At 41.2% G+C, this 25,406-nt stretch overlaps 2 protein-coding genes across 3 annotated transcripts in view; both read left to right on the forward strand.

The window, feature by feature from the left end:
- xirp2a (xin actin binding repeat containing 2a) overlaps positions 1-25,406 on the forward strand; it is an 85,785-nt gene that overhangs the window by 2,228 nt on the left and 58,151 nt on the right. The gene's annotated exons all lie outside the window — the stretch shown is intronic.
- LOC146547635 (uncharacterized) lies at positions 19,856-25,257 on the forward strand. Its single transcript, XM_085263755.1, has 2 exons — positions 19,856-20,326; positions 20,357-25,257. The coding sequence occupies exons 1-2, from the start codon at positions 19,856-19,858 to the stop codon at positions 24,539-24,541; spliced, it is 4,656 nt and encodes a 1,551-aa protein (XP_085119881.1). The 3' UTR covers positions 24,542-25,257.

Raw genomic sequence — 25,406 nt, forward strand, 5'->3', positions numbered from 1 at the left:
ATAAAAACATGTTAGGGTTTGTTATGACTTTTCTGTATGAAATTTCATATTTGGTTAAAATAATTACTTTCCTACATGACTGCAATATTAAATACTGGGTAAGTATGCTAATATTATTGCTAAATAATAATTGCTCCCGTTATTTTGTGCAGTAAAACTAAAATTAATGTCTATAATCACGCTGTAGACGCACCACACAAACTGAAATCAGCTGATTGTAGCACAACTGTAGAATTGATAGGCACGCAGACTAAAAAATTCCAAGGAATTATTGGAATTCTTAGTTTCTTCCCCACAAGAACCAGTTCTCAGTTGTCATCCCTAGATAAAAGAAAAGAGTTTTTTTTAGGACAGAGTTTTGCATATTTTACTACTGTATTTACAGTCTACTTCCAGTAAAGACAGCTACCATAATGCTTCTGGGAAACAGTTACCTTTGTCTTTCTTTGTTTCTTAACTAATCAGGTTACCACCTTGCAAAATTTTCTATCAGACTCAAGTCTTCTAATTATGAGTTGGTTCTTTTTATATATATATATATATATATATATATATATATATATATATATATATATATATATATATATATATATATATATATATATATATATATTCAAACATATTTCTCTCTTACGTGTGTCTCTCTAAGAAAACAAAAATGGATCAGTTATTTACATTCTTTTTAGGTAACAATCTGTACAGCTGGTCAAAAGTCTGGGTGTCATAAGCTGGCACTGCTACACATGCTGTATCTTGGCACTGTATCATGAGTGCTCATAATCTGCTCCGTAGAAAAAAAAAAGAAAAAAAAAAAGAAACAAGCCTGTAGTCAGTGTCAGTGGAGCATATGGGCAGTATTCCCAGATTCCCAGAGAGAGTGAGGACTAGCTCTCTGCAACCGGCTGGCTATAAAACCTGACCTCATCTCCAGCTTATCTATATTGTAGTGCTTCATATTTGATGATGCACAGCATTTTTCTATCTGCGCTCCATTTCATTTATTTAAACAGCACAATGCCATTCGATGGTCAGCAAAAGCAATGTGTGATGGATTCCCGGGTGGTCGCTCAGCCGTGGCCAGAATCCACAGTGTTGGTGGGGAGAGAGGACTGAGAGGATTGTTCGCAACAATCGTGGATTTGAAATGATGTAAGGTTTTATTGTGCAAGGAGTATGTTTTTTTGCAGTTGTGTAGTATGCGTGGGATACTGGCTTGCGTTTACAACATCTGCCTGCCCTCCTGGTCATGACTGTGCACACAAGGAAGAATAAACACATGCTTTAAACAGATGTGGTGGTGCTGTGTCATGTTTAACTCTTTAAAGCTTGAATGGGCTTTGTATATATGCACAAATGTAGGCCACTGACCAGGACACTAGATGGTTAAAATGTATACACATGGCTTTCTGGCTTTCATGCCATGAGTTGGTGCTCATTCATGATGCGATGGCCGCTGTTTGCCAGTGGGTGGCAGTGTAACATCTGTTGGACTGAGGAGGTAAGCTGAGGTTCACAGCAGTCACAGTATAGGTCAAACTGTGTGCAAAGAAAGATAAATAATATGGTCTTAATCAGGAAGTTATCATGGTGAGACAATTGCTCATCACCTATGCTAATTACAGTTGATTCCTAATCCCAGAAGATGTCTTAAAATGGCCTTTTTATTTGTCTAAGGCTGTCAGATTATCAGGATTTACATAAACGGTGAAACATTTAATTCTGATGCATCTGGTGGATTTTAAACCCAACATAACAGAGTTTAAAAGGATTTCATACTATGGTATAATCCTGGTCACAGCTGGGTAACAGGATAACATGGTTAAAGATAGAGAGCTGTCTAAGCTTTTTTAGGCAGAGGTCTCATGGTCTCTAGTTTCTGGCTCAAACTGTGTCTACATAAATTCGGACAGCGGCACAAGAGGTCTGGAATGTTCCCCCAGTTTATTTTCATAACCTAAATCATCACTGTCACTGACTCACTCTCAGACATTTGGACTGATTCAAGCAATAGTTGGAAATATTTTCTCTAAAGCTTTCACGATGTACTCTTGAGGAAAGACCTTTATTCAAAGAGTGTTTGATATGAAAGGCAGTAAAAGAAGCAATGCATTAGGCTTTTCATATAGTTCATTTGTGCTGCTTTTTTAAAGTCGTCTTTTGCCTGCTTTTAAGTGAGTGGGATTTTGCCACTCTGTCACACTTAGGAATCCCATTGTAAAGTGCCAGATGACATGCTGAAAGCTGAAAAATGAGACTGCCTTTTGCTTAATTGTGAACCATTTTCCACAAAATAAAAAGACGAGATCAATCAATATGCACCACCATACCTAAACGCACTTAATTAAATATTAAATAAACTAAGGGCCACAACATGTCCCTGCAAGAAATCAATCCAGACTTGATGAGGATGCTAGCGTCTTTATCAAGTGCATTGGGCTCGTAAAAATTCCATTAACACTTTACCAGGCATCTATTTTGTCTCTGATTCAAATCTTTTAATGGAGCTGGCATCACAGGCATGTGTGTGTGAGTTGCTAGTCTTGCTGCATGATGATGAAGGTTTGTTGCTTGTCTGCTTGGATGTGAGAATAGTCACACGCTACCAAACAGAAGCTCTAAATCGCTCTGCTTTATTTGACTCAAAGGAGTCTTTTTCCTAGCGTTGTTTGGTTTGTTTATGGAGTGTACAAGTATAACATTTTCTGTTTATTTAAGTCTGTGGTTGTTAAGGTTGTTTCTATAGGTACTGTAATGTATCATATGTACATTTCCAATATATGATAATCAATTTCCATGTGTGGGAAATGAATGCATATCTCCAGTTCTCTGTTTTTTCCATACAGATTTCCGTGTGACTCACATGGTCTTTTTTTCTAAACCAGTATTATATGCACAGCCCCATAAAAGCATGTGTGATAAACAGTCCAAGACCTCAAGGCTCATTCTTTGAAAAATTCAGTGTGGCGTTGCAAGTGCACCACTGCACATACCCCAATCATTGTTGCCATAGCGAAACAAAAGAGGAAGTGCTCCTGAGATAAGGCGCACAATGCAAATTAGGTGGTTGTAAACCTGTTGACTAGAGCATTGAAAATGCAGAGAATAAAGAGGAGGTTACAGTTAAGCCATAGCTATGCTAACAGCTCTGTAAATCTATACTTAGTCACACGTAATCTTTGACTGGAAAATATAAACGACAAATATAATGGCAAACATGGCCATGCTTACAAGTAGTAGACGTTTATAGTCAGTATATCTTCTGTTAGTTTAAAGGGAAACAAAACTAAGATTTTTTTTACTTACTTTCAAAAAATATAAATCTGCACAAGTATGTATAACACGTAGGACACTCCATCTGTAGGACAACCTCAAAAAACCCAGGTTGTATTTGAGTTTTTCTTTTTCTTGCAGAGATGCTGATACTATTATATAATGCAACCTTTGTGCTATTATGTTTGTAAAGTGTTGATTGATGCATGTGAAAGAAACAGCTGGTTGTGGTAGTGACTGATTTCACAAGGGCAGAATTTCAGTTTAAATTCAAGGGGTTTAAATAATTTTTTTTAAAGACACTCTTCAGTTTTTAGAGAATAATTGGACAGTTGACTGGCAAATGGTTTGATGCCCAGGTGAGGCTCGTTCTCTCATTATTTCATGACAAATTAAGCAGATAAAGGATCTGGAATTTATTCCAAGTGTCAGACTTGCATTTGGTAGATGTTCATTTAAACTCTTAACATGAAAGGGAAGAAGTGGAAAAAATGCATCATTAGTCTTTACAACTGCAATAACCCTATCAGAAAAATAATATTATCTTTTTAAGTGGCCAAACAAATAATCTCTCAGCACTCAATCAAAAGGCTCAGAAGACTATCCCTACTACACACTACTAGAATGGCCAATAAGCACTAATTCAATTCAATTGTATTTATACAGTGCCAAATAACAACAGCAGTCACCTCAATGCACTTTATATTGTAAGGTAGACCCTACAATAATACGTACAGAGAAAAACCAACTATCATATGACCCCCTATGAGCAAGCACTTTGGTGACAGTGGGAAGGAAAAACTCCCTTTTAACAGGAAGAAACCTCCAGCAGAACCAGGCTCAGAGAGGGGTGGCCATCTGCCACGACCGGTTGGGGTGAGAGAAGAAAGACAGGATAAAAGACATGCTGTGGAAGAGAGACAGAGATTAATAACAAATAACATAAGAGTCCTTTTGAATTAGTGGTAACGAATGTACTGTACCTAACATTCTTATTTTGTTTACAGGAGTGATTCTGATAGACTGGCGAGATATTTTTTTTCTATTTTCATACAAAATCCAAATTCCACAGCGTATGGATATCATGTGGAAGAAGGAACAGATCTGTGGAGGAAAAACAAACAAAAACCCCTACTCACGGATGTAATTAAAATTACAGGGGGGCAAGGGGGTTTGCTGAAAAACAGAAGGTAATTTTGTCTGTAATTATTACTCCAGGAGGGATGAAAATTCCTTCCTTACACATAGTCTCTAGACTGGATTAAAATCACCAACCAAGGAAGGCAAAATTAAAATCAGCCCACCTACTGTTGAGAAAGCCCATATGCACGGAGCTTAGGTGACTCTTGTTTTAATATAGCAGTCAGTTTGCTCATCTACATGATCTTGTGTGACTCGCTCACATAATTATAGACTTAAATCCCCAAAATATGACCTAGGCATGTAGCCTATGTCATTTACATGGTTTAATTTATATTTGGGGGAGCCTGAAAACAGACACAGATCCCAAGCCTCTTTGGAAGTCGACATGTATAAATAGTAGTGCCTGGTTATGTTGGAATTGCTCAGTGAACATTTAGAGAGCCAGGCGCCTGATGAAAGAGACTGAAATATGATTTACATTCAGCGAGCATGGGGCCATATTGTGAAAGAGAGGACTGCGAGAGTGCATGGGAGGGGCAGGCAGAGGGTACGGAAGATGAAGATGGATAGGGAGCAATAAAGATTCAGAGGGAATCAGTGGGGGTGGGTGGGAGTTGAAAGAGATTTCAAATGAGTGAGTTCATATTTTAGCAGGTGAAGCAGAGTCTGATTAACAAATTATATTCATGTTTCAATAATGATTAGCTTCATCAGGGCCCACTTCAGGGGTGCACAATCACTGACATAACAAGGTTTTTTTTTTTCATTTCCCTACATCTTTTTCTCTTTGGACACGAGCAGATGCTTGTCAGGTTTCAGCTCGAGTTAGAGAACACTGACATTCAGGGGAGAAAAGCCTTGATTGCAGAATAAAGATTTCTGCTGGCCAAGAGACAGAGAGACTAAATGGTGACTACATACTGTATGAATGCATACACAGCATGAGTGCACTCATGACAGTGCTTTGCAGAGACTCTTGTTCTTGTTGTGCTTCTTTTAATGATCCTTTAGCTTAGCCTCTTTTGTAGAAAAGAATTGGTAACATACAAAGAACTACTTTATAGTTGCTGGGTTTCCGTCAAGTCATTTCCTGTTTAGTTTTGGTATCCGTGATGATGATATCTTTATACCCTGCCCTCATTAGTCTCACCTGTGTTCTGTGAGAAACACTTTTTTCCAATAAGTCCAACCATCATTTACTTTCTTTGTTTACTTGGCTTTCTTCTGTATGACCTTGTGGACCTTTGGAGTTACGCGTTTCACCTGTTCTTTGCTAGACTGACTCCCACTGCCTTCCTGCGTACGTACGACCTCTGCCTCTCTGAATTCAATTTGATTTAAGATTTACTTTTTACTTTTTTGAATTTATTTTTGAATTTTATTCTGCTCCCTGGTGTTGTGCTCTAGGGAGCAGAATATTTCTTTCGCTGTGGAATTATGAACACGCTGAAGTAAAACTGAGTGTTAAAATCACTGATAAATATTCACTGAAGCTTTTGTCTGCGTTTCTCATCCATGACTTTATAAAGGTTTTGTTTTTTTCCAGTTTTTCTTCATGGTGAACTCTGCTGTCTCTCCCTTTTTGTGTTTAAGATGACTTTTCAACCAATCACTGACACTATGATCTTTTTCAGAGAAATGGAAGAAAGTGAGTGTCTTGGCATCTGTGTAGGTTGAACCTCCACAATCTCGGTGTCACCCATAGTCAAAGACCTACAAACAAATATAGGAACATACATCTTATAATCACTTTTTAATGTGATTTACAGTTTTTCTCAGTCGCTTTGGTGCGTTCCTCAGAACACCATTAACATTTGCACAGCAGTTAGTGCATTTCCCAAAACAATTAGTGCAAACTGCAAAACCTAGTGGATAGCCTGCAAAAGCACGTCACATGCACAGAATTGATTATCCATACCTCAAAAGCAAGTATCCATGTCAATGAAACTGTCAGTGCCATCAAAATGAAAAGTCTTGACACCATCTTTATGAACAAGATGGTCAAATGGCATTGTCATGTTTCCACTATGACAGTTTATAATTCCAGTGTTTCCCATTGCAAAAACAATTGGTGACACCTGAAAATGCTGACGACAGCACTATGGCCTACCTGTACAGCCATCTGAAATGTGCAGTAAAGTCACTGTAGATGTTATGGGAGTCTTGGGAGTAACTGAGACACTGAATACGTACGTCTCACATTTCCATTGTGTAGAAGTGTTTGTAATCCTACAGAATTGTGCAAAAGAAAAATATGCTACAGTCACTTGTTCACTGTAGAATACATGTAAACATAAAATCACCCATTTGGTAGAGCTGTGCACTAATGTGAACAATAAACAGCACATGTAACAGTACAGTAAATCATGCTGGCACATCCAGACGTTCCTGTCTGTCTGGCCACATATTTTCATCTACATCACAACAGATGTTATCCCTCGCAATGCAGCGAGGAAAGTATCTCCTGGAGTGGCGAATCCATCCTCTGCAGGACCCTGCTGTGATGTCGTCACATGCTGCATCCATGGCTGCTAGCAGGGCCATTTGCTCATGTGGATGCCGGTCATAAACTTTCCACCTCCAGGCAGAGAAAAACTCCTCTATTGGATTAAGGAATGGGGAATATGGAGGGAGATATTCAACCAGAATTCTGTCATGTGCTGCAAACCACTCTCTGACCTGATGGGAGTGGTGAAAACGGACATTATCCCAGACAACAACATACTTGCTGAGTTGGCCTCCACCTCTCTCATTCTCAGGGACTAGGTCCCTGTAAAGAGTGTCTAAAAATGTCAGGAGATGTTGGGTATTGTATGGACCAAGAAGGGGGATATGGGTGAGGACGCCGTTGTCTGCACACATGGTAATATTCCCTCCGCGCTGACCAGGGACTTCAGTGGTTGCCCTCTGTCCAATGCGATTTCTTCCACGCCTTCTGCCTTTGGCCAGATTGAAACCTGCCTCATCAACATATATGAATGTGTGCAGTGTTTCCCTGGCTTCCAGCTCCAGTACACGCTTTAGAGAGAGACAGAAATGCAATGTCACAATATGCCTGTGTACAGTAACAAACAGTAATGCATGCATTTGGTAAAACACATTGTAGAGTATGTGCTGTGGAATTGCAAGTGTACTGCATGAAACTACGAAGTACTGTAAAACAGTTTGCAGTGCAGAACATAGAAGACTAGCTTTACCTGCACATACTGGTGACGGATCTCCTTCACCCTGTCACTGTTTCGTTCAAATGGCACTTTATACAATTGCTTCATGTGGATTTCATTTTTCTTGAGTACTCTGTCAATTGTTGAAATTGAAACAGATTCAATATTGCCAAATACCGTGTAATTCTCTATGACAGCGCTTTGTATTTCTCTCAGCTTTATTGCATTGTTTGGAATGACCATTGCACAAATGGCTTCTTCTTGCTGTGGGGTAAAAAGGGGCCCTCTTCCGCCTCCGCGAGGTTGTCTTACAATCCTATGTGGTGCAGAGTGAACTTTTTGTGAAATTGCAAATACAGTACAGTAACATGTGATGTGTCTGAGATGGCACAGTACAGTACAGTGTATTACTGTTTGCATACCTGTTTTCCCTACGGAATGTTTGAATGATTGAACTGACAGTAGTTCTTCCAATATTGGGTTGCACCCTTCGACCAGCCTCCTCCATGGTGAGGCCGTGATTGACAACATGGTCCACAATTGTAGCCCTTATTTCATTAGGAATCCGCCTATATCTGCCTCTTCTCCCTCTTCCCCTTCCCCTTCCTCCCCGCATCCTCACCCCTCTTCCACGGTGCTGACCTTCCATTTTGTGTCACAGAAGTGTAGAAATGGTACACACTAGCTCCTGCGCAGTTTATATATGCTTGCCAATTGGGGATTCACAGGATTCATCCATAATTGACAGTGAACAAGTTGTTTGTCATTGGTTACAACTAAACTTTCACACGCCTCCTCATGAGTGACAGCTGTAATTCACCTGAGATCAATTGTTCAATTTCGGAGACATTTCCAGGAACAATGATACAGAAAGGTATAGGATTTGCTTGACAGATGGCCAATATTTGGCATGTGATAACTAGTTCAACAATTTTGTGTGTGATGACTCAAGCAATGGATGTATGACTATTAGTTTTATTGGGAACGAGTATTCAGCATCCATAGGTATGATTACTTTTGACTGACATGACATAAGCAAATGGAAATGTCAGAAAGCAGCAGGGAAATGTATGGAAGCAACTGATTCATGTCCAAAATCATTTGCAGTTTGTTCAGAGAGAGGAGAAATTGCTACTATGATGTGCACAAATGACTGAGTGTTGTGGAGGTTGAACTAATAGTTATGAGAATTTCAATTCTGATCTGAGAAACGCACCAAAGCGACTGAGAAAAACTGTAATGACCTATAACTGCCGGGTTACCTGTATTTATTCTTCTATAATGTATGTAAACATACAGATTTGTTTCCCAGCTAAGTCTCTGTGAGCCATAAGTCTTTTCTTATGGCTTCCATCCCACAGTGATACTAGCTAATAACTGTTGGAACTGGATGCTAAATTACCCACACCCTAATGTACAGCTAGCGGTTTGCATTGGGGGCAGCAGAGTGCAATTTGTCTGCAATTCAGATTTGTTTGTTGAAGCTTGGTGCCTACTCTTAGGACTTTCTCTGCCAGCAGCCAGGACATGTTAGCTCTAATCAGTCACATTAGTCCCCACAATTTTTTTGGAGCTTTTGTGTGTGTCTGTGTCTGTGTCCCAACCTCCGCCCCATTCCCCCAGGTATTGTTTTTGGAATTGACATCATTTCATTTAATTAAGATTTATTGGAAAGGGATAAGGAAGCAGGAGCCCTCAGAGCTAATCAGTGGGTTAGCTGTCAACCTAGTTTGGTGACTAAAAAGTAGTAATGAGTTGCACACAGTTTACATGCAATTCCCTGGAAACCCTGGCTTTTTCTTTTTAGATTGGCTTACACACTGACACGTGTAGAGCAGATCACCTACTAACTGGAATGCTAGTGGTTTGATCCCAGCCCTGCTCCAGTCTGCATGCCAAGTTGGGCAAGATATTAACCCCATGTTACTCTGATGCATCCATTGCAGTATGAATGCATGTGAATTAGAATGAGACATCTAATTCGATAGGAAGAACTTAGAAAAAAGCATAGATAAGGAAGTGCTGGTGTACAATGATGTTGTGTAAAGCTCTTTGAATGCTCAGATAGAGTAGAAAAGTGCTATATAAGAACCAGACCATTTACCATATAAATAAAGGTTAAGTAGATAAAAAGACATGTGACAGACCAGCTGTGGAAGTGACAAGCTAACAGTAAACAGCTCATAGCAAACTTGTGTCTACCACAGTATTTGAATCATGTAAATAAAACTTGAGTTACTCTTTTGTTCCACTTCCTGTTCCACACATTACCATTCCCAGGTTGTGACATACTAACACTAGATCATAAGTGCTTCTCAATGGATACCCTTTTGGCAGCAGCACAACAGAAAAGTATTGTCAGATGAGAAAATATAAAAACCCACCAAAGTCCACACTGGGCTGTGTGTGGGATGGCAGCACCAGACCTTCACCAAAAGACACAAGCTCAACACTGGTTTAAGTGGGCAGTTTTGGCTTATATTTTTAGTGGCTTTTTAGTTAGGGAATGGAAAATATCATGGTTTGAGATAAAAGAGAAATAAATCTTCATGTTAATTACATGTTCAAAGGAAAACCTCTTACATTGGCACCAGGAGTCAGGCAAACATTTCTACAGAGAATATTTGGCCAAGAGTCCCGCCCAAATGGCAGTTTGTAAAAAGCTGGGTGTGAGACTCGTTCCTATCAAATAAAAGTTCCAAGAGTTCCAAAACAATGTTTTTTGCAGGTGTTCCAAAGAGAGCTTATTATCTGTTGCTAGTAACTAACCATTGTCCTTGTGTGTTGTGGGTTTTTGCATCCACAACAAACAAAAAAATAACATTTTATGGTATTGAGTAACATACATTATAGACATGAAACTACCAACAATAAAAAAAAAAATGGGGAAAAATCCGCAGTAACAATTAAATATACATAAGACGATACAAATTCAAATATGTTATGATAAAAAATTCGAAAAAAATTATGTGTATAATTCATTAAAAGGGCTTTAAATCTGATTTGCAGATCTTTGGCATTTAGTGTAAAATATTTCATCTCTGTGTAATTTAATTTCAGATGGTAGTGTGTGCTCCATAGATGACAGGCGTTTATGGAGAATCCTAACTGGTAAAATTTGGATCTACAATGTACAGTCTCACAATATGCAACTTTATAGTTGCTATCCACCATTCTCCTAGTGTCTTATCTATTAAATTCAATTTCAGTTAAATTCAATTTTATTTATACACCGTCAAATCACAACAACAGTCGCCTCAAGGTGCTTTATATTCTAAGGTAGACCACCGATGAGCAAGCACTTTGGCAACAGTGGGAAGGAAAAACTCCCTTTTATATATCTTTTATAGATCTATCAAGAAAAAGGCCTTGTGGCTTGACTCTTTACATTACATTACATTTAAAAACAATTTCTTTTTAAAAAATGAATGAAAATCTATAATTTCATCAAAGAGGTTTTTTATTAATTTCCAAAGCTTTCCTGTTGTGTTGGAAAAATTAAGTTATTATTTCTTTGTCCCATTAATGTATATTAATGGGACAAAGAAATAATAACTTAATTTTTGGATCCACTTCTTAAAAGAACAAAGAAAAAGACTTTGTAGTAACCAGCAAATCATTTAACAACCCAGTGTTGTTTTTAATTTTTCTGTCAGTTTTGTGTCCAGTTCAAAATTTGTGCCGTTTGGTGACAGTTTAACTCTCTGAGTTGATTACCATATGCCACAAAGCTCAATGCAGCAGCCTGGGTTTGACCCAGGGACTTTGGCTGTTGTATTACAAATTGTCTTGTGAATGTACGGTCTGGCTAAATAAGCTAAGTTTACAAGCTAATGAACCTCAGCGGAGTCTCGCTCATTAGTTACACCCTTACTTTTACAATTTCATTGAACTTAATAGTTCATCTGTTCTCATAACATCATCTCAATGATCTCATCTGTTCTGTTGTGGTGGCTGTGGCTCAGGTGGTAGAGTAGGTCATCTACCCATTGGAAAGCTGGTGAATTGATCCCCAGCTGTAGCAATCTTTGCAGATACTGAACTGGCGCCCCTGATGCAGCCATTGAATTGTCTGTGAATGTTACATGAAAGTGACTGACACTTGTAGTAGAAAGGTTCTGTAGTACCAATCCAGTTAGTAATATCCACATTAATCTTACTGTAGTACTTAGAAAATAAGACAGAATGTGTCACAAAATATACAAAGTGATTATTCCAAAAAATGTCTCATCCTGTTTTTATCTTGCTGAGTGAAAAAAATAGAAGCTTAAAAGAATTTAAAAAAATAAATAATTTAAGAAGTTCTGCACATCAGGCAGACAGTGAGGAAGAAAATTTTGACAGGACCCGACCGCAAATACTGCAGAGGGAAAACTCTGACTTAATGTTGCATCATGTAGAATAACCCCCCCCCCCCCCCCCCCCCCCAAAAAAAAAAAAACAACAACACAGGATGGGATGAAAACACACCACTGAAGTTTTGTGTCAAAATAACTTCCAGAGAGAAAAATGAAGCATATGCTGCAACCAGAGCAGCATTATAACTGAATGTGCCCTTTCCTCATATATCAAACCAGAAAGCTCCAATCTGAAAATACCAGCATGTTGCAGTCTGTTCTGTCATCATGAATGACGATCATTTGGTCCATGTTTTATTTATTACATGTCTGTGTATCCTTTCTTCTTTTTTACTGCATTATTTCCCCTGCCTGTCTCTCAAAATCTTTCAATTTTACAGTTGTCCACCTCTAGCGTTTCACTATGAGCAAGTCTGTGTGTTTGCCTTTTACTTAAGCTTTTTGGTCCCAGCTGGCCCTGGTGGAAAAACTTCAATCATTATTACAAACCAGACCCCTGTGGTCTCCTTCTCTGCCCCCTCCGTTCTCTTTTCTGTTGTTCATCCAATGTTTTTATGTTCCATGCGGTGCCATTCTCAGTCTATGATTTACTTTTTCACTCACTCTCTTCTGCCTTTTTTTGGTGCTCTTCTTCAGCCCTCCCTCCTCTCACTCTGTTTCTGGACCATGTCTGCTTTGTGCCCATTTTTGCCCATGAGTGCCTGAAATATTAATGTGGGTGGTTTTCACTGTGCCTCCCTTTCATCAGGATGACAGTTATAGAGGATAGAAAATAAAATAAATTGTTTTCATACCTCTTGCAGATTGCAAAAGGGAACACTTATGACACCGAGACAAAAGCACTGGTGAAAAGAAAGCAGCAGTCAAAGAGAAGAGAAAGAAAGAAAGAGGGACTGATGGGAATGGTGTTCTTTAACTAAAAAGGAGAAAGCAATAGATGAAGGCCATCTGAAAATCAAAGGACAGGCATTATATCCCTAAAGGGACCAGTAATATCTCAGAAAGTCTACAAGATCTTCCTGCCATTTGTTTTTCTGTCTTCAAAACAATGTACAGCTGATTCAGGTACATCTTCTTTTTTTTGGGTGGGTTGGGGGGCATTTTAACTGACTTTATTGGATAGATACACCCCAAGTAGACAGGAAAGCAGAGGGGAAGTCATGCGGCAAAGGGCCACAGGTCAGACTTTGAACCTGGGCCGGCCACTTTCAGCTATGTGGCATATGGTCGCCTGCTCACCCGACTGAGCTAAGCCAGCGCGGCAGAGTCGGGTACATCTTAGATGAAGTGCAGCAAACGTCATTTGAAGACTCCATTGATGCTCCTTTGTTTTCATTGGAGACCAAATGAACAAGGACATCAGGCATTTTGAACATTTGTACAATTTCGATTTAAGAGGAGATTTCAAAACTAGTGTTTTCAAGGGAAGGAGTTGCCAGAGAAACACTTATGCAGACAAAGAATACACCTGCCTTCAAGTTATTAGAAAAACTTAATTATTATTTCGACTCATATTCGATACCTGACTCTGTCAATATAAAAATTGAACAAACCTGTTTATCAGGACTTTTCGAGAACATCATTTTATGAGATTGGAAGGATTCCAGTTAAAAATCATTTAGATGCTGATTGAACAATCAGTCTTAATCTTGTGTACAAGACATTTTGGTAAACGTGTATGTACCCACACATACTGCAGTCAGGTAATCAGTGTACATATTGGCTGGAAACATGCACACATACTTTCCTATTATTTAATCTATCAATGCTTTTAAGTAGTTCTCAAAAAAAGTCATGTTGGACTCATTTTAGGAGAAGTATGTCCTAAAATGTCTCAGCAACTGTTGATGTTCCATACATTTAATACACATGTCCTGATGGATATTTTGATCCTTTAAACATCAGCATGCTGACACACTAATTTTACAACACTGTACCTGTATGGCAAACACACATGAGTTTAATGTGTAGTTTCTTTAACAGATGGTATCATTTGTTTTGTTTGGCATCCTTTTGGATTCACTAACTAGATAATAATAAAGTTCAATCCAATCCCTGTCAGATCTGAGAACGGGGAACTCTGTGGCACTGTTGGCAACCTGTCTTGGCATGGAGCTGCTTTTTTGCATTTCTCACACTAATTGTCTCCATCTGCTGTCCCTTGGTACTATTTCCAGCTGCTGATGGCTAAGCATTGGAGGTTGTCTTTCACACAATCTTCCCACCTTTAGACAGTCTGTCTTAATCTTGGGAATTTCTTGAATTGGCTGCATAGGAATTGTTTTGAGATGCTGTTCTCATTTATCCTGGTTTTCTCTAGTTATCATCTCTTAGCATTTCTTCCTCTGGCCATAAATCTTGACTGGTAACATGCTGCTAAGATCTGCTATTCATGAGTGACGCTTTTTGTTTTGATGAACCATGGTGGCCCAGGGATCAGTGTGGAAAGTGACTTTGTACACTGCCAGGTTTTATGAAAGTTTCCTTTTTTAAAAATATTATTTTAGTATAGCTAAATTGAGTATTCAAATTTCTCTGGTCACTATCAATTTTCCTGACACTCAAGAATAAAAATGCTCTAAAAGATGCCTTCAGAAATTCGTATAGCCATCCTACAAGCTATTGAAACAGTGGAACATTTCTGTATGAACAAAATGAAAGAACAAAAAACAAAACACAAACTGCTTACCCATCAGAACTTCATCTTTCAGACTTTGAATTTGAGAAGTGTTGTCAATTACTTTGCTGAACACAAAGTCCTGGCAGTATACTCAACCTGCCCACTCTCTTCTGGCTCTTTTGAGCACAGTTGTTTTTCTTCGGCTTGATAAACATAATTAACAAAGCAATAGTGACGAACTTCTCTATAAGATGTGCTCAAAAAAATAAATTGTTGGAACCAAAAAGTCACATATACCCACATAAAGACGGTGTCAGTATGGATAGATAGATCATCAAAATATTCCATTTTAACACAGGGAACGGTTTATTTGTTTTTCAGACAATATCTCGCCTATTTAGTTGAATGCAGTTTTATTTCAGTATGACTTTGAGAGTTTAGGTGATTTGTTTCTTTTTTTAAGTTATACAAATTGCTTGTAACACCTTTTATCAATCACTTGTATTGACCCACTACTTGAAATTGTGTAGATCTGAAATCTGACTAGCTGATTGGGAGGAAGGTAAGATTTTCTCAGATATATACATGATACTTTTATGAGCATTTAAGCAAAGTAGGGTAGAATATCCCAAAACATCAGGTGAAAGTACAATTATTTGTTAAAAAAAAAAAAATAAACATTCAAAGAGAGGGAAAGCAAAGTATGTAAAATATATTGTTGCCCTTTTAACATCCATCTGTCTCTTTTCTTAACCACCTGTCCAGTTCACGCTCATGGGGTATGGCTGGACCCTATCCCAGCTGTCATAGGGCAAAAGGCAGGGTACGCTCTAACTGGTCAGCAGTCTGTTGCAGAGCTGTGATCTGAAAATTGTTAAAACTGAAATTATATTATAATTTTAGTGTGTTAAACAATACAACAACTACAGAAACTATTTACTCGCAAAAGTCTCGAGTCACCCCTCATTTCTCTTGAAATGATTTTTTTTCATGAATCGTTAAAGCATAAATCTTCGTCGTCAAAATTAATGGAAGCAAGTATATAGGAAAATGTCAGATTTTGATCTATCATGCAACACCATCTAGAAAGCATCTGTTTGGCAGTTGCTATATTTTCCAGCATGCCAATGATTCCAAAAACGCTGCTAATGTAGTAATAGCATACCTGGATTTATAAAATCGCTCTAGAACGGTTTGCAGCCGAGTGTGAAGCGGTGAGAATGAGAATTAGCACCTCCAAAAGCGTGGAGTACGCACTCCGGGTCAGGGATGAGTTCCTGCCCCAAGTAGTGGAGTTCAAGTATCTCGGGGTCTCGTTCATGAGTGACGGGAGAAGAGATCGACAGAAGGATTGGTGCTGCTGCAGTGATGCGGTCGCTGTACCGGTCCATCGTGGTGAAGAGCAAGCGGAGTGTAAAAGCAAAGCTCTCATTTTATCGGTCAAGCTACGTCCCTACCCTCATCTATGGTCATGAGCTATGGGTAGTGACAGAAAGAATGAGATCACAGATACAATGGGCTTCCTCTAAATGGGCTTCCTCCAAAAGGTGGCTGGTTTTTTGATATGCCAGTTGATATGGTTCGGGCAACTGACAAGGATGCCTCCTGGGAGCCTCCTGGGTGAGGCATGCCCCACTGGGAGGAGGCCCCGGGGCCGACCCAGGACATGCTGGAGAGATTATATCTCTTGGCTGGCCTGGGAACACCTTGATGTTCCCAGGCCAGCCTGGAGGAGGTGGGTAGGTAGAGGAAGGCCTGGGCTTCTGTACTTGGGCTGCTGCCCCGCGACCTGGAGGGCAAGCGGAAGAAGATGGATGGATGGACAGATGGATTTATAAAATGCACAATGGAACATGATCAGCCTCGGATTGGCCTCACAAGAGCTTGGACATCAAACCCTGGCTAAGCAATGTGGGAAAACCTTGATGGGGAATGGAAGAAAAGGCATCCAAGATCCAAAGAAGAGTTCTGGGATGTCCTTCGGAAAGCTGCTAGAACTACTGTAGTCCTGAAGATTATTTATAGATAGATAGATAGATAGATAGATAGATAGATAGATAGATAGATAGATAGATAGATAGATAGATAGATAGATAGATAGATAGATAGATAGATAGATAGATAGATAGATAGATAGATAGATAGATAGATAGATAGATATCTTACCATATATGTTTATATGGAAAACATATATTCATAGCTGGTGCTTGGCTTGGGTTCTCTCCCACAAATGTCTAGTGGTGCCCGTTACTTCTTATCTGGGTCTGCTGCAACAACACACCAGGGAACAGCAGGCTTTACCCTTTTTTTTACTGAATAGGCACTCTTTTTTAATTGCATAAAGTAAACTATAGCTCACTTTATTTTTTAACCTCACTGGCATAAAGGAATATCATCACCAATGTTTTCTAGTGTTTACTTCACTTGTGGTCCTGTTGACTTTGCTTGTGTGAACCAGCCATAAACTGTAACACAGCTAAAAATTGAACAAAATTAAACTGAAGACTGCACTTCAGCTGTAAGTTCCACACATTTCAGCAACTGCAAAACAACCCCCCAAATCCAGGCTTCAAAATATCCATTGAGACAGCTTTATAAAGCTTTTCCCTTAGAATTTGAAATGACTGCAACGACCTCTGGATCAATGCTTTTACTTGTTGGAGAAGCTCATGTATGTTTAGAAAAACACGTCCAAAGCAACTGATTGGCTTAGTCTTGACCAGTGATTTGTTTTCTGTTGTTGAGCCTTGTGAGTCATGTTTGAGAGCGGCCACTTGTATGTTATGCCAGCGAACCCATAAGGCAGCTTTCACGGCCAGAAACACTCAGTACGGAGCATTAGAGCAAGCGTGCATGTGGCTGAATGGTAGGTGTAAATACAGTGCACATGTCTTTGTGCACAGATTCACTCATGTGTGTACCATTTGCCGTCAAAGAAATCTTGTAATATAAATTGAAGTACCCAAACAGTGAGTCATGTGTGACTGGCTTGTTTTCTTGGCAGGCCCCTAAACCGACTCGCTATAAACCAGGCACAAGTACAGCACTTTGTAAGTTTTAAATGAGCTATTCTGTTTCATTTAAAACCTAGAGGACATGAAACACATGCAGAGTTAGGGGAGGGCACAGAGACTCACCTTATACTTGCTGAGATGGAAGCTTTTATAGATCTTGGAAGCACTGGTCCCAGCTGTTGTAGCACAATCCTGACCACCACTGACCTCGTTGCAATTGAGATAACTAGTAAGCTGCTGACATACTCAGCTCAGGCAGTCCAGAGAGCTGTCACAACCCCAAGAAGGGAAGAAGAAAGAAAAGAAAGCAGAATAACAGTGAATAAAAATGACAGGTAGGACAGTATAGGGAAAGCGGGCTGAGAAAAGAAGAGAACAAAAGCGAAGAGGGAGACAGAAACGAACAGCGAGCAGCACAAAAACAAGACATTTAAAGGAGTTTAAGGAGTACGTTCTGTTTAGGTAGATAACCTCTCTTTTCCAATGTGTTACATTTGATATCGAACTAGCTGACCTGATCGATCTGAACTGCTGCTGTAGCTTCACCAACTCCAGCAAAAACATTTGGAGCAATTTCTGAGATAGTCAGGTGCAGGAGAGGCGCAGAGCAGCTCTTAGTTTTGGCAAAGTGATGTTTTCAGCACACCGTAACCACAGTGATTTGAGAAAACTGTATCGACCACTATTACTTGTAACAGGACAAGATAAACATTTTGCACAATAATGTCTCAAATCAGGAAATATTATCAGCATACGCTGTTTAAAATATTACAGAAATCCTAGTTATTTCTTGGATAATGTGACAGTATGTGTTTACTCTCACAACAGCTCGTGGATTACTCATTTATGGTTTGGTGACTCTTCTTTTATCGGCTGCTTGTTGTCTTTGTGGTATTTCAGACAAGTGTTGCTAACAGAGTAAGTGTAGTGTGCAACATCAACACTCATAACATTGTTAAGCATGTTTTTCCTGTGTCATCTTTACTTTTTTTACTTTCATTAAGAGGATGGAAAATTCAAATTTGCCAATACCATTATATACATTCAGATCATTTGGCACGTCTAAAAGCTAGTAAAACACTCTGAAAACAGTAAAAAAATAAACACAGTGGATTGAGGTTCAACTACACCTCCACCATCTTGGTTATGTTCTCAGGAGGGTACTCCTTTTGACCAGATTTTCAGATTTGTTCTGTGCTATTTATGTCAACTGTTATGACCCAGTGATGTGTTTGGTGGTATTTTCCCTTTTCTTTCTTTTTCCCTCTCCTAGAAGGTGGACACCTAGGCGTGGCTGCTAAGTATCCGGGTGGAGTCTTTACCTATCCTCGGATTGGATAATTGATGGACCACCTCCAGTACTTAACGTCCGGATGACAGACACCTGGCAGTGTTTTTTTGGGAACCCCGTTGACTCGATCACGGAGTTGTGTGTGTGATTATTGTAGTGCAGGCTGGAGTATTCACGTGTACCTCTAGCCTTGCCATGTAAATAATTGTAAATAAGTTAACCAGTGGCGGTCACTTTTTTGTTCATTTGTTGTATAACTTTCACTGTCGCAGCCTAGTAGGCGTGAGAAGCCGTTTTCTTTTGTTGAACAAGTTTTCTCCTGTTTTTCGTTAGATAGATAGGTAAGTGACTTGTCTTTTGTTTTGGCTTCTTTTTATTTTGGTGTAGGGAAGACTAGGGATTGTTTTATAGGGAGTTTTGTTTATTGTTTTGGCATTGCTCACTGCTGAGGTTCTGGTCCCGGCAAGTAAATAAACGTAACAAATAGTTTGCCCCACTCACTTCCCACCCACGCACAAACCCCAACAACGACACCTTTTTTAAGTATTTAAGCAGCCATTTATTTTCATCAGCAGTGAGCAATGCCAAAACAATAAACAAAACTCCCTATAAAACAATCCCTAGTCTTCCCTACACCAAAATAAAAAGAAGCCAAAACAAAAGACAAGTCACTTACCTAACTATCTAACGAAAAACAGGAGAAAACTTGTTCAACAAAAGAAAACGGCTTCTCACGCCTACTAGGCTGCGACAGTGAAAGTTATACAGCAAAGGAACAAAAAAGTGACCGCCACTGGTTAACTTATTTACAATTATTTACATGGCAAGGCTAGAGGTACACGTGAATACTCCAGCCTGCACTACAATGACACAACACACAACTCTGTGACCGAGTCAACATATCATATTTGGGGGCTCGTCTCTTTTGTGTTCTTTTTTTGGCTTGTTTTCTTGGTTGGCGGTTTTTTCTTGTGTGGGGGGGTGTGTGTGTTAGGATGGAGTTTAAGTTGGAGGACTTCACTCTGAGCCCGTCTGCGGAGAAGTTGGACAGGTGTAAGAAGGCTGACCTCTTGCTTGTTGCTGAATTCTTTGATGTGACTGTGCCGTTGACTGCGAAGAAGAAAGAGCTTAGGGAGCTCCTGTGTGTCCAGTTAACGGACAGGGGGTTGTTTGGTGAGCCGGGTCCTGCAGGGGGGGTTGAGCTGGGGGCTGTTGCTGGTGTTTCTGCCCCACTGAAAAATCTCCCTGTTCCGCCTAGCTCTTCTGTGGAGGAGCTGCAGTTAACGCTGCGCATTAAGGAGGTGGAGCTAAAGAAACAGCAGTTGGAGGTGGACGCTATGCACTTGAGGATCAGGGCTCTGGAGGTAGAGAGGGGAGCCTCTGTGTCTGCCAGCCCTCCTGTACCTCGGTTAGCCCCGCAGTCACCATCCCCGCAGGTACCCTCCCCGGAGTCATCATCCCCGCAGGTACCCTCCCCGGGGTCATCATCCCCGCAGTCGCCATCTCCGCAGCCACCGGCCCCGATGCCAGGTGGTGGCTTTGATGTGAGTAAACACATCAAAATGGTGCCGGCGTTTCGGGAAACTGAGGTGGATTCGTATTTCACAGTGTTTGAACGTATCGCAGGTGCGCTGCACTGGCCAAAGGATGTGTGGTCTCTTTTACTCCAATGTAGATTGGTGGGGAAAGCTCAAGAGGTATGCACCGCTCTTTCTCTGGAGGACAGTTTTGACTATGATACGGTGAAGGCTGCTGTCCTACGCGCTTACGAGCTTGTGCCAGAGGCTTACAGGCAGAGATTTAGGGATGGGAAAAAATCCGCCAACCAGACCTATGTGGAGTTTGCCAGAGAAAAGAAAACTTTGTTTGATAAGTGGTGTCATGCTACAGAAGTAAAAACCTTGGAAGACCTGCGTGAGTTGGTGACGTTAGAAGAGTTTAAAAATCAACTACCAGACACTGTGGTAACCTACTTAAACGAACAGAAGGTTACGACTCTCGCCGCTGCTGCTATACGGGCTGATGAGTTTGTGTTGACACATAAAGTGATGTTTTCGGCTCCTGCTCACAGTTTTTCGTCTTCCGGTGGCCCGCCCCGATGGTCTCCAAGGGGCACCCGCCGTGCCATCCCCTCATCCGTTGAGAACCGCGTGTGTTTTTTTTGCCATGAGCAGGGACACCTTATTGCGGTTTGCCCTGCTCTGAAAAGAAAAGAAATGACCAGGAAGGGTGCATCTCCTTCCCCAATAAACCTTCTACAGATAAACCCTCCTCCTTTGGGGGAGGTGATGGTACCCGAAAATGATAAGGTAGATGAGGAGTTTAAGCCATTTGTGTCACACGGTTTTGTTTCCTTGATAGGGGAAGATCGGCGGGCTCCTGTCAGTATTTTGCGAGACACTGGTGCGAAACAGTCGCTCATTCGTGAGGGGGTTTTACCGTTTTCAGCTCAATCCTATTGTGGGGCTGATGTGTTAGCCTGGGGAGTTAGGATGTGTGTAATACGGGTTCCTTTACATTTGGTGCAGCTTTCGTCTCAGTTTTTGTCTGGTGAGGTTAAGCTTGGGGTGCGACCCCAGTTACCGGTGGCAGGTATTGACATCATTTTGGGAAACGATCTAGCTGGCTGCACAGTTTTTCCGTCGCCAGAAGTAGTTGATATACCACTTACAGATAATAGTGGTTTCGCTTGTGCTACATCAAATGCTGTTCCTTTGTTTCCCGTGTGTGCTGTGACACGTGCGCAGGCACGCAAACAGGGTGACGTGGTGGGTCTTAGCGACTTTTTCTTAAGCGCTTCAGACACACTGAGCTTGCAACCCGCCTGTGAAGGTACCCCTGTCTCTGTATCACTTCAGCCGGATGAGGAGACTATGACTCTGTCAGTAGATAAAGACAAGCTTATAGAAATTCAAAAAAATGATGAGAGCTTGTCATCTTGTTGGGCGTATGTGACCGAGCCTAAGAGTGGGAGATCTGCGTCCTACCTTATTGAGGATGGGGTGCTGATGCGCTACTGGACTCCCAGTTCTGGCTGCACCCATGAGGGAGTGCAGCAGATTGTTGTTCCGCAGTCGCTTCGTCCCCAAGTCCTAAGCTTGGCACATGACCACATTATGTCCGGTCATTTGGGAATCACAAAAACATATAACCGTGTCCTCCGTTATTTCTTTTGGCCTGGTCTCAAATCTGATGTGGTAAGATTCTGCCGCTCGTGTCACACGTGTCAGCTTGCCGGCAAACCAAATCAGGCGATTCCCGCTGCTCCGCTACAACCCATCCCGGTTGTTGGGGAACCTTTTGAACATGTCATTGTTGACTGTGTGGGTCCTCTTCCTAAAACACAGTCCGGAAATCAATACCTACTTACCATGATGTGTATTACCACTCGTTATCCGGAGGCCATTCCACTACGCTCATTAAAAACCCGTGGGATTGTGAAAGCATTAGTTAAGTTTTTTTCCACTTTCGGGTTGCCTAAACGCATCCAAACTGATCAGGGCACAAACTTTATGTCTAAAATCTTTGCCCAGGTCATGACAGAGCTCGGAGTCACTCATCACACCTCAAGCGCATACCACCCGGAGAGTCAGGGTGCATTAGAAAGGTTCCATCAAACCCTAAAAAACATGCTTCGCAAATTTTGCACGGAGTCTGGCCGTGAGTGGGATGAGGGGGTGCCACTACTGTTGTTTGCCGTCAGGGAGACATGTCAGGAATCTTTGGGGTTCAGTCCAGCTGATTTGGTTTTTGGCCACACGGTGCGCGGTCCGTTACGTCTCCTGAAAGAGAAATTTCTCTCAGATAGTCATCGGCCGAAAGAAAATATTCTGGACTATGTTAGTTTGTTTAAGGAGAGGCTACATAATGCCTGTGCTTTGGCTCGTGACATGCTGGCAAAGGCTCAGGTTAGAATGAAAACACATTTTGATAAGAAGTCTGTAGTACGGATGTTCCAGCCAGGTGACCGTGTGTTGGCTTTCTTGCCGGTTGTTGGTTCTTCCCTGCAAGCAAAGTTTTCCGGTCCGTATGTCATTGAGTGCAAACTAAGTGAGACGGACTATGTGGTGTTAACCCCTGATCGTAAGAGGAAAAGTCGCGTCTGTCACATCAACATGCTAAAGGAATACATTGATCGTGACCGCTCTAGTTTGGCACCTGTTGTGTCACCTATTGTGTCGGTATCCGTTTCTCCACCCTTGTATAGTCCCGGCGATGACGGGTTGGATGACAGGCACACCTCTGTTTCGGGTGCGCGTCTTGGGAACTCTGAAATCTTGGCTGACTTGGATGCCTATCTGGCGCCCCTGTCTGATCCCGCTAAGTCTGATGTCCGTGAGCTCATTACAAACTACTCTGCTCTTTTCGGTGACATCCCCACTCAAACGCATGTATTAAGTCATGATATTGATGTGGGTGACCATAAGCCCATAAAGCAGCATGCATACCGGGTAAATCCCACTAAGCGGGCCATTATGCAGCAAGAAGTCCAGTATCTTCTTGACCACGGTTTTGCTTTCCCCAGTAATAGCTCTTGGAGCTCACCATCACTTCTCGTTCCAAAATCCGATCAAACTCCCCGTTTCTGTAATGATTTCCGAAAAGTAAATGCTGTTACGAAACCCGATTCGTTTCCTCTCCCACGTATGGATGATCTGGTCGATCGTGTGGGTTCGGCAAACTTTGTAACCAAACTTGACCTCTTAAAAGGGTACTGGCAGGTCCCCTTAACTCAACGCGCATCAGAAATCAGTGCCTTTGTTACACCCGATCATTTTTTGCAATATACCGTCATGCCGTTCGGGTTGAGAAATGCCCCCGCCACATTTCAACGACTGATGAACACTGTGTTACAGGGAGTCGTAAATTGCGAAGTGTATCTGGATGATATAGTGGCCTATTCCTCCACCTGGACTGAACACCTCAAGATTCTCAGGGAAATATTTGACCGGTTGCATGATGCCTCTCTGACACTGAATCTGGCTAAGTGTGAATTTGGAAAGGCGGTTGTAACTTATCTAGGGAAACAAGTAGGACAAGGTAGAGTCCTCCCTGTTGCTGTGAAAGTGCAGGCAATAGTAGACTTTCCAGTTCCACAGACTCGCCGGGAGCTGCGGCGTTTTTTGGGCATGGTAGGTTATTACCGTGGGTTCTGCAAAAACTTCTCTGAGGTAGTAGCCCCGTTAACTAGTCTTGCCAGTCCAAAATCGCCATTTGTGTGGACAGAGAAATGTCAGTTCGCTTTCGAAGCTGCTAAAGCTCTCCTTTGTAGTGCTCCGGTGTTGGCCGCCCCTGATTTTACACATCCGTTCAAGCTTGAGGTGGACGCCAGTGTTTTGGGGGCAGGTGCAGTGCTCGTGCAGGAGGATGACAATGGCATTGACCACCCAGTCTGCTTCTTTTCTAGAAAATTTCTAAAACACCAACTGCATTACAGCACGATTGAAAAGGAAGCCTTAGCCTTGCTATTGGCCTTGCAGCACTTTGAAGTGTACCTGGGATCTAGTCCTGTTCCAACCATTGTGTTCTCTGACCATAACCCTCTCCAGTTTCTATCTCGGATGCAAAACAGTAACCAGCGCCTTATGCGTTGGTCCCTACTCCTTCAGGACTTCAACATTGAGATCCGATATAAAAAGGGCTTAGAGAATGTTATGGCTGATGCCCTCTCTAGGGCTTAAATCAAACATCTTTGTGTGGGGTTGGATGTTTGGTTTTTTTTGGGTGGGGGAAACTGTTATGACCCAGTGATGTGTTTGGTGGTATTTTCCCTTTTCTTTCTTTTTCCCTCTCCTAGAAGGTGGACACCTAGGCGTGGCTGCTAAGTATCCGGGTGGAGTCTTTACCTATCCTCGGATTGGATAATTGATGGACCACCTCCAGTACTTAACGTCCGGATGACAGACACCTGGCAGTGTTTTTTTGGGAACCCCGTTGACTCGATCACGGAGTTGTGTGTGTGATTATTGTAGTGCAGGCTGGAGTATTCACGTGTACCTCTAGCCTTGCCATGTAAATAATTGTAAATAAGTTAACCAGTGGCGGTCACTTTTTTGTTCATTTGTTGTATAACTTTCACTGTCGCAGCCTAGTAGGCGTGAGAAGCCGTTTTCTTTTGTTGAACAAGTTTTCTCCTGTTTTTCGTTAGATAGATAGGTAAGTGACTTGTCTTTTGTTTTGGCTTCTTTTTATTTTGGTGTAGGGAAGACTAGGGATTGTTTTATAGGGAGTTTTGTTTATTGTTTTGGCATTGCTCACTGCTGAGGAAAATAAATGGCTGCTTAAATACTTAAAAAAGGTGTCGTTGTTGGGGTTTTTGTGTGGGTGGGAAGTGAGTGGGGCAAACTATTTGTTACGTTTATTTACTTGCCGGGACCAGAACGTAACACTACGCAAAACTACACATTTTGCATCAAAGGTGTTTCTTTTTACCCAGGTGTGTCAAATATAACTTACTGTTTAGTCATTAAGCATCCAAAATGAAGACCAGAGAGCTGTTTTTAGGATGAAAGCTTACCATTCTAAAGCTAAGCAAAGGGGGGAAAT

The sequence above is a fragment of the Mchenga conophoros genome, linkage group LG23, assembly GCF_057382185.1.
Source record: "Mchenga conophoros isolate Kocher_MC1m ecotype Shallow Benthic linkage group LG23, M_conophoros_male_GT1.1, whole genome shotgun sequence".
In the NCBI taxonomy this organism is placed as follows: domain Eukaryota; kingdom Metazoa; phylum Chordata; class Actinopteri; order Cichliformes; family Cichlidae; genus Mchenga; species Mchenga conophoros.